The 10,393-nt window shown below is 43.9% G+C and overlaps 1 protein-coding gene across 1 annotated transcript; it reads right to left on the reverse strand.

Moving 5' to 3' along the window:
* Positions 1-8,718: 8,718 nt before the first annotated feature.
* LOC135622195 (transcription factor MYB8-like) lies at positions 8,719-10,073 on the reverse strand. The gene is made up of 3 exons (XM_065123839.1): positions 9,936-10,073; positions 9,729-9,858; positions 8,719-9,590 (listed from the first exon to the last, which is right to left on the reverse strand). Exons 1-3 carry the CDS (start codon positions 10,063-10,065, stop codon positions 8,879-8,881), a joined length of 972 nt encoding a protein of 323 aa, XP_064979911.1. The 5' UTR covers positions 10,066-10,073; the 3' UTR covers positions 8,719-8,878.
* Positions 10,074-10,393: the final 320 nt, after the last annotated feature.

The raw sequence follows: 10,393 nt of genomic DNA on the forward strand, positions 1-10,393 counted from the left end.
AGTGTCGCTGTCTCCTTTCATGTCTATTATTATTGTTATCTTGATGTGGTTGGTGGAGACGTATGTCTCGAATAATAGTTGCATTGTGAATTAAGTGACTTGTTGCTAATCTCACTCTATCACTTTGTCTTTTATCTTTGTCTTGCTTTGTGGTTTCTCACCTCTCACCCCTTTAGCTAAAATAGCAAAAAAGAAGCATGATAATATTTTTACTAAGATCTTACTCTAGATTGTGTCCTTAAGTTCAGACCTCTTTTCCTCTCTTGAGATGGTTCTTCCTCAAATGCTGTTTTTGAATCTTGAGCATGAATTGGAAAGTCATATTTCTTTTTACACTACATTACACAACAACAAGAATTTCAAGACAGGATTTATTTATTTTCATCTACTTTGTGTTTGAAAATTTCTTCTCACATTTTAGCTCAATTATATGATGACACTATATCACCCTTCTTTTTTTAACTAATAGAAACAAAGTTAGAGCTTTGGTGATAGGAACCTGCAGCATAATGGTTCATCATCACCAATGTCACTACTTCACTGATTGCAGCTTGTTTTGGTTTTTTGTGCATTCAATCTGGTCTGACATTTTTAAGTTTGAATTTCACTATGAATTTTTATAATTTTGAACATGCTTCTCCTTCATCATTTTCCAGTTGTTTTAAGATAGAGAATTTGACAATAAACTTATATCAGGACAATTTCTTCCATCAAAATATTTAAATTCAGGGAATCATATTATTTTTGCTTCGAACACTGTAATTCTCCTCAACTCTGAATGCTTTTGGATTTTGGTTTATCTGATGTGATGCTTGATACAAATAGAAGAATAATGCCATTTGATGGTATCATTAACACTATCGACGACTGATGAGTTAGCATGGTTCATTCGCAGTCGAATGTGCAAGCTTAATTGGGTGTCTTTTTTTGGTTGATGTGAGAGACTTGGTAATATGATATCGTATGGGTGGTTCAGTCAGAAGTGGTGCTATTAATGGGGGACTCGGTTCGGGATGATCGAGTAGACAATTTAGAATCGTCTTGGCGGTAAGGTTTTCTCTCTGGGCTAGGTCATCCGAATGTCCTCGAGTGATGATTTGTCTCGTGGTTGTGAGATTGCGTCCTGACAGCGAAGTCGTCTCTTATTCATCGGGAAACCTGTGTGACAGGCCAACATCAAGAGTTGCCCGATGCAACCCCTTCGATGCTTAAATCAATGAGAGAGGAGGAAAACAATGAGAGCTACATAATTGGGTAAAGTGTAGAGAGCTCTCCTTTGGACCTTCTTACTGACCGATCTAGGATAAGATTAGGTGAACCGTTTAATCCTTTTATGATGTTAATAAGGTAGACCGGTTATCGGGATGTATTGTTACATCATTTTAGGGTTGATGACCTAGAACCCTACTTGGATGTATTGTTACGCAGATGAGCTAGCGTAGTGTAACGGACAAACTTCTAAACAAGATGTTGGATGTAATGCTTATGTCTGTCCGTTGTCTTTTGGCATGTTCATGCCTTGTACAGCAGATAGAGGGGCGGCCGAAGGCTAAATAGTCCCATGTTAGTTGGGTTGGTGGCCTTTTTAGGCTTGTAAATAAAGGTTGTGTCAAGTAGACACGAGCGAGAGCTTTTCGATCTGTAATGGACCATTTTACCCTTTGTTGTGCAACTATTCAGAGCTTGTAAAGTCTGTTTGTAATTTGCATTGTCTATGAAGTGTTTTTCGGACATGTTTGCTTGTGGATCCCGATTGAGGCGTTCTTTTTAACCCGTTTTCTCTTTTGTTGGTCCTAAGGGACAATGGGAGGCTTCGGGGAGGCTGACCTTTGCGGACGGACGCGCGAGGGTGCCGCACGCCTTAGGCAAAACCAGCTAAGGTCATGACAGTATGGTATCAGAGCGGGACAAGCACTCATAGAAACACTTGACATGCAAACGTGGGGGACCTAGCGGGGCTGCGTTGAGGGCAGTCAGCACACGCGCGACCGTTTGAGGGAAAACGGGCATGGAGATGTAGGGAAAAGAGTTGCTCAGAGGAGCGAGCATCCGAGATTGGCATTCAGAGGAATGGCCAACCCTTCGCGCAAGAGGCACCACGAGAACAGGCAAGCTTGGTTGAATTTGGAGCGCACAAAGGTTGGGATGGTTGAGTTTGAGCTACGACTCAACGTTGACAACTATACTTGATGGTGCTCTAGGCAAGCGAGGAGCTTGGCAAGAATGAGACCATCCAAGGTGGAATGAGTTGCTCAACGACCAAAAGAGTTATGCAAAGCTCACAGAGGTGAGGGGAATTGCTAACTCGAAGAATTTGGTACTCATGCATGGGCTTGTACGCGGACGATGGAATGTTCGTGGCCATCCCAAGGCGACCGAGACTCGGCGCCATGGAGCATTGAAACTTTCTCTTCGGCATACGAAGGATACGTCCGGAGGAGGCTGAAGTGTGCAACGAGTTCAGCATGTTGCTAGACCTTGAGGGGTGCAGCGGTGGTTGTATTGACGTGGAGGCGCAATCTAGCAAGTGCGTCTGCAGGAGGCAGAACAATGCATAGTTTGTTCAGCAGATCGGAGTAGTCCAAGGGGATGGTGGTCTCCGAAACGAAGAGAGATGTTGCTCCAACGGGACAGTTACCAGGAGGGATAAGTCTCGGCACTCCAGAGGGAGAATCATGTGAGACGGACTTCACATGTTGAGGAGGAGTACCTCACAAACAACAACTCCACGAAGCTCAATGGACCGAGCAAGCAGCGAGGAGTTGCCGCATGATCTCGCTCGAGAGAATGCATTGGTGGATGCATTGCGAGATCAAGTGGGGGAGCGACCTGAAACAACTTTAATGAAGGTACACTTAGAGTCGATATGGAGATCGGACTCAAGGGAGGGTTGACCCGTGGAATGGTGGGCGCGAGGGCCACCATCGACTCAATGCAAAAAAGAGGAGCGGAGCAACTCGGGTGTAACTTGGCGAAGTACCCAAGCCGCCTGAAGGGAGCCAGCAGAGAAGTTGGAACATGGAGCAGAAGCACAGTGCTTTCCTTAGACAGAGGTCAAAGACATGAACTCTTGCAGAGGCAAGGGTAGGATCATGTTGTTCCATGGGTCCTTCATTCTGACGGAGCGGACTCATCTTGCATGGTGCCAAAGACGAAGGGAGCTTCTGGGCACATGCACCTTATCTCGGAGGAGCATTTGATGGAGGAACTAAGGCGACTCAATTTGCGGAGGCGAAGTTGGGTTCAGGAGGCCTTAGCACGGGGCAAGAGGACGCAGAGGCGGCTACTCTTGAAGAATATGCCACAGTGTTGCCATTCAAGTTGCCATGAAGGAAGCAGTGCACAGCGGAGATTGTGCTGGTAGGGGCAGAGGCCCAGGATCCAGACAATGGTGCACAAACTATAGTGAAGTCGGTGGACTTCGGGAGCTACTAGGCGACGGACTATCCTAGAGCGGTGCTTCATCTAGGTGTGACCCAAGAGTGGGTGGATGAAGGTCGATTGCCAAAGGAGCGAACAAATTCGAAAGTGGAGGAGACCCTGCGATGTATTGGCAGAGGCCACACATGGAGGGTTCACAATTCGAGTTTATTCCACAATGATCAGAATGCAATGGAGATGTCACCAGGAGGTGACATGGTGCAGCGGATCGTGGTGGAACAGTTTGTGGCAATGCGACGCACACGACATTGTCCCGTGAGGGATGAGATCATATGGAGGTATGATCGGGAGCTACTGGGAGCTCCGCTTTGGTGAACAACACGACGGCAAGAAGGGCTATGGATTCAAGGAGTGAAGGCCATGGTACCGCAGAGGCGGGTCTTCCGGGCGTGCACCGAATTTTGCATCGGATGAAAACCTTGGTCATCAGCATATGGGGGCTGGGTTCCACCAAGGGAAAAGTTCGAATGCAAGTACCAGTGAGTTCCATGGGAGGGACTTGATCATGCAGAGGTATGATCGAAGCAACTGGAGAGTTGGATTGCTCCAAAGCTCATATTCGCTTAAGGGAGCCCGACAAGTCAGAGGACAAGGTCGAGTAAGCGAACGTTGCTACCAAGGAAGCTAAGGAGAACAGAATCGGTGCAAACTCTACAACGTGATGGTAGAGGCCATGCATGGGAGTTACAGTCTGTCTTTCCATCGACCAAACGGACTGCTTGGAGAACACAGAGGTGTTGAAGCAGGGGGTCGAAAGGGGCGAGGAAGCGACGATGAGTCCAGAGGGACTTAGCAACCCAAAATCAAGCATCAGTTAGAATGGAGGTGGACTCAGAGGAGTGCCACGGAGACATCTCTACTGATTGTGAAGAAAAGGGATACAGAGGCGAGGCGATGGATAGTAGGGCCATGGGCATGGCAGCGCCATGGTACCGCAGAGGCGGGACTTCTGTGCAAGTCATTGATTCCTTGCTCTCACGGAGGGAGAGTGCTTGGTCGTGAAAGGGGCCGAGGAGGTGGAGCATGTAGAGGCAATCTCCAAGTACCGAGACAAGGCTGAAGGGCAGAGGCCAAGAAACTTCGTAAGACCGGTGTCAACAAGTTTCTCATCAAGATAGCCGTAAGTGAAGGACTTCGGGTCATGCAAGAGTGCACGACCAAGGAACGAAGCAGGTAGTACGCGGTGCTGTACCTTTGCTACTCAGTGGAGTAGGCGGCAGGGTTGATGGAGAAGATAGTACAATCCCAGAGGTGACCTCATCTATCAGAGAATTACTCCAAGTTGGGGTGAAAACTTCCTGCATTCTAGAAGTTCAATGACATTGAGAAGGTGAATCACAGTAGCTAACTCAATGCAAGGAGTGCAAACACTTCAAGTGCTTCAGAAGTGTGAGCAAAGAGCAGGCGAAGGCCAGTAACCAGCTCGATGCATGAAGTACAACCTCGAGGAGGCAGGCGAAGTCAAAGTAACCTTTGCCTTCTCAACTCTTAAGAGAATGGGCGAAACCGAGTACCCCAGTTCTCTTATCTATCCAGCAGAGGAGCTCTGCACAAGCTCAAAGACCCTTCGAAGATAATGGAATACAATAGTTGTCAAATCCTCACCAACGGTGATCAGTGCTACTGAGAGTAGATTGTCCGCCTCATTTCCCAACAAAATGCCAATCGAAAGCGGAAGTGATGCGAACCTACTTGGACGTGACAACTAACTGAAAGAAGAGTCAATGAGCAGATTTTGTGGAGGAAGGACCCAAAACTTCAGAAGTTTGCGAGGCGATGCTCGTTAAAGCTCCAACAAGCATCCACCCAGTTCAAGCAGCATGTGGAAATTTTGAGAGACTGGCGCAGTAAGGATGGTCTTTTCCTTCATTTGGTGGATCCGTAGGAATCAACAAGGATCAACACAACTCAGCCAACCCCCCACACCAGAGTCAGAGTCATTGGTGAGTTGAAGCAGCATGGCGGATCAAAGGTTCGACTACTCAGAAACAGCAGCGGAGAGCAGCTGGGAACCAGGAGGCGCATTGCAGCTGGAGCAGAAGATTGAAGACTCAGCAAAGGCGAAGAGTTGCAGTGTTCACAAAGGCTTCGACGAGGACGTCGAAGGGATAAGTGGGGGAGAATGTAACGGACAAACTTCTAAACAAGATGTTGGATGTAATGCTTATGTCTGTCCGTTGTCTTTTGGCATGTTCATGCCTTGTACAGCAGATAGAGGGGCGGCCGAAGGCTAAATAGTCCCATGTTAGTTGGGTTGGTGGCCTTTTTAGGCTTGTAAATAAAGGTTGTGTCAAGTAGACACGAGCGAGAGCTTTTCGGTCTGTAATGGACCATTTTACCCTTTGTTGTGCAACTATTCAGAGCTTGTAAAGTCTGTTTGTAATTTGCATTGTCTATGAAGTGTTTTTCGGACATGTTTGCTTGTGGATCCCGATTGAGGCGTTCTTTTTAACCCGTTTTCTCTTTTGTTGGTCCTAAGGGACAATGGGAGGCTTCGGGGAGGCTGACCTTTGCGGACGGACGCGCAAGGGTGCCGCACGCCTTAGGCAAAACCAGCTAAGGTCGTGACAGTAGGGCAAAATCATCCCTATCACTATTACATCTTATTTTTATCTTGCAGCAACGGCCTCATTACCCTGTTCGCCCATTTGCTTCACAGCTTTGATGCAAGAACTTTGGCAAGAAAGAATACTAGTGCCATGCATTTCAAAGACTAGAATCTGGAATGATTCTTCACCTGCTTCTCAACAAAAATAGGTTTTTTTCCTACTGCTATCCTTTGGTCTACATGATCTGCTGTTGTCGTTTAATAAGTTCTTATTAAGCATGTTAAACCGAACAAGTGTCTTGACCCAGAAGGATGCTTGTTGAGGTTTAGACAAAATAAGTTCATATTTTGTTAATTAAAGAACGTGATCATGGATTATGGAAGAATCTACTTTGTGTATATGCAAGAACTACTTTCCTTTGCATCATCAGTTCTTTTAATATTAATTATGTTGCACTTGATTCTGAACATACATAATAACCTGAATGGGACAGTTTCATTGCATTCACTTTCAAAGTTGAATTGCTCTTATGAGTTTCCATTGACACTGAAGCTTTGATGATCATCTTGATGTTACTAGTCATGTAACATGGAGCTGGGGACATGGTGTGCCTAAATGAAGACCGGGAAAAAGGTTTTCTGATATGATTGCATTTGTTTTATGATCAAGTCCTAAGAACTAAAGATAATGGAAATAAAATATGATCAAAACGGTGAGCTACATTTGGCTAATGTGTGACAGGGTACCAACTCATCATGAGTTTTATCATCAGTTTCTATGAGATTCCTAGCTGTGTGCTCTCCCTCACCATTCTTTTTTCCTTCACTTTGCCCATTCCAATTGTGTAGATACTACATATGAATATTTCTCTGTAGTTTCATGAACTTTCTCTATAATGAATCATTTTCTCATATGGATGTGTGCAATCCCTTCCTTGGTAACTATCTCCAAAATTGTCTTGCACTAATCTACAATCATCCATGACATCTAGTTTCATAGAGGTCAGAGAGTTGGAGAACCAAAGCCTAATAAAAGGCTAAAGGTAACTCTTTTCCTAAAGGTGGTGTATACTAGAATGAACAATTTCTTTTGATTCAGATAACTCACAATTATGATAGATGGTTTGGATGGTTTTACCATCTCCAAATGGATCTAAAAAGACATCTATCAGAGAAAAATGCTCTTTATTGGGTCTCAGTTCTCCAACTCTCCAATCAATATAGTCTTTGCCTCTGAGTTGAAGCAAAGACAGACTCATTCCCTTCCATGAGCTACATGTCCTTCCCCAAGAAAGTTACGTGTATTCTGCTTCAAAGTCAAACAAGAAGACCTTCTACTCCAGAAGCCTTTCGAAGGCTTTAATTCGTTTAAGTACATTTGATTTCATGAGCTCTTCAACCATGCTGACACAATGCCTTCAACCCTACTCACTATATTTGCCATGGCAACACGCATCAAACTCCTCCTTTCCATCTTGCAATGCTGCGGCTCCAACTGCAGATGAATGCCAAGTATGTTCTTCTCAGCCTAATAGTACTAAAGAAACCTTCCCATCTCCCATGGCGAGCTGGTACAGCTGTAAGAGAACATATATCTGAAATATTATACTACACTTTATGCATGATGTGGATCTCCTCTTTGACAACCTTGTTATGATCAGTAGCACTCTGAGACTTTTTATTTTGTGGGGATTATACATATCGGCTATATTTTCCGCAATGATGTTAGAGATTCCAAATGGTTATTACATGAATTTTGTCTATTTATAAAGGTAAATAAGAGCATATATGGTTTGCTATAACCTAATTTCAACTATCTAATACAATTAACTTGTGGTAGCACACGTAGCAAAATAGGAGCTTTAGCAAGGACTTATCTTGAGCAGGAAGGAGTAACTTTAATGAGAAAAAATATGTGATTTTTATGTTACATAATATTGTTCTTAATCTTGATTAAAATGAAGATCTTGGAACATGATGTATTTTCCAGTGCACAGTTGTTGTTGCAATTATAGAACTGTAGTTTGGTGCAAAAAGCAGTAGGTTTTACTCTCTGAAGAAAAATAACTTGTCATCCATTATTTCAAAAGAGTTACATTGGGGTAATTTAGTGCTACTTTTATGATACTTTTGGAAGATTTCAAACACAAAGCATTGGTTTGTGTCCATCATGGAAGTTTTCACATGAAATCAAGGACTTGTATCCTGTCAAAAATAACAATTTGTGGTTCTTATCTTTTGTATTTCACTTTTGATTAATCTAATCTCAGAGAACATTGGAAATATCAAACAGCATTAAGAGAGATAGGAACATTAAACTTGCTTTTGATGTTGTATATTTCATGGTATGGGATAACTACAAGATAATTTCTTATCAACTAGTAATCAATCAAATGAATCATACTCAGAGTAGCTATAGTTTCATATGTAAAATGAATGCATGTCATTTGGAATTAGTCCATAGCTAATTGTTCACGCGATAGAACATATCCATATGGTTTTGTCCTTTCAGAACATGTGAGCTCCAAAAAGCACATCTAAGGATAAATAAGATCTGATGGACTTATGAGCCCTTGATATCCATGTAGATGTTCAAAAAGCATGTTGTATAATTGGACAGACAGAGCTGAATTATATGCATGCAACCAGAATAGAATCACCATAAACCTTTTTCTCTCGTAAAAGGAAAGCAAACTTTCTAACCTTCATTTATTTCTATGATCGGAGGATACAAAACATGGTCAATATGAATAAATCTCCATCAAAATTTATTGTAGGGAACTGACATAGGCAATGTCAGGTATATTTGAAAAGCTTTCACAGATGAATGCACATTCTGAGATCATCTTCCAGATCTGAAGTTGTTCACCATAGAGCTAAAGGAAGGAATCAGACCCAATAATCCCACTGCAGTTGATCCATGAAGCTCCCACTGGAAAGCTCTCCACAAGGCAGCCATGCATTTTCCAGCATCTCAAGATTGAAGGTTGCGCCGCCGCCTCCATTGCCGTCGGAGATTTCCATCACTGGCCCCTTCTTATTGGCCTCATTGAAGAACATCTTGCACACTGAGGGTTGCACTTGCAGTTGATCAACCCCTTGTTCATGTCCTACCTCAATTTGCCTCAGGGCTTGCAAAGGCTCAACAGAACTATCCCACATGCAATCATCAATGAAACCAGGTTGATGAAATGAAGAGGAGGCTATGTTTGTGTGGTCCAAGGAGGAAGAAGAAGAAGAAAAGCCATTCTGATCCTTGAAGCTCATCAAGACATGGTTGTCTTGGTACTGGAAGTTGGACACAGGTGCTGCTGTCTCATGGAAAGAAGCAGGTGGATTCAAGTCCATGGAGTTGTTCATATCATCAAAGCTTTTGATGGATGAGCTAATTGTGAAGGGCGTGCAGGTAGAGGATTGAGCATAGCGGAATCGAGGAGGCTCAGCTGAATTTGCACCATTCGATCGAGCAGCAGCAGGGATTAGGTTATGTGTCTTCGGATCCAATCCTTGGGCTAGCAGCTTCTTCTTTATGCATGAGTTCCAGAAGTTCTTCACCTCATTGTCTGTTCTTCCAGGGAGATGCTTCGCAATCTGAGCCCACCTGAATGGAGAAAGAGAATCAATATGCACGTATACGCAGTTAAGATGATCTTGATCTCTTAAACAGTACAAATAAATATATCATTTGTGATCATGAAAGACATGCAGGTTCGGCAAAAGAGATTAGGGTTCACTGTACTTGTTGCCTAAGATCCTGTGAACATCTATCACAATTCTTTCCTCTTCTGCTGAGAAGGATCCCCTCTTTAAATCTGGCCTCAAGTAATTGATCCACCTTAGCCTGCAACTCTTTCCACACCTCTGCAACCCTGAACTCCCAATCACAAAGCTATCATCTTCAGCACAAGAGAGAGAGGGAGAGAGAGAGAGAGAGAGAGGCGCCTGCCTGCTTCTTTGGCGACAGTGCTCCAGCAGCTGTGGCCATGGGAGGTGATGTACCGGATCAGCTTCTCGTCTTCTTCAGGAGACCATAGGCCCCTCCTCACCTTCTGCTTGCTGCAGCAGTGGTGACCCATTGCCAGGGCCTTACTTTATCCTCATCTCAACACTCCTTCGCTACCCGACTAATATATACAGCTCTCTCTTTCCTCCCCACTGCTGACAAAGGTATCCACGTCCTTTCGTTCGTGTGTGACAGCAGCATGGACCATTTCCACAGAAGCATGAGTAAGCATAAGAAACACAAGGCAAAAGAAGAAGAAGTTGCTTGGATTGCACTCTATATATGAGAGGACCGATCAGTACTCATCAACCTTTCCCATCTCCTTTGCCATTGCCTGTTTGTTTCAGAATCAGAACACATGTGAGTGATATAACATTAATTCCAGTAGAAGAACATTCTTC

This window comes from Musa acuminata, chromosome BXJ2-9 (assembly GCF_036884655.1).
Source record: "Musa acuminata AAA Group cultivar baxijiao chromosome BXJ2-9, Cavendish_Baxijiao_AAA, whole genome shotgun sequence".
Classification (NCBI taxonomy): Eukaryota; Viridiplantae; Streptophyta; class Magnoliopsida; order Zingiberales; family Musaceae; genus Musa; species Musa acuminata.

Excerpts from the sequence above, each read along its gene's own strand:
- LOC135622195 (XM_065123839.1), bottom strand. The coding sequence starts at position 10,065 with ATGGGTCACCACTGCTGCAGCAAGCAGAAGGTGAGGAGGGGCCTATGG. Across the intron at positions 9,859-9,935 it reads CACTGTCGCCAAAGAAGCAG|GGTTGCAGAGGTGTGGAAAG; the intron begins GCAGGCGCCTCT and ends TTGGGAGTTCAG. Across the intron at positions 9,591-9,728 it reads CACAGGATCTTAGGCAACAA|GTGGGCTCAGATTGCGAAGC; the intron begins GTACAGTGAACC and ends TTCTCCATTCAG.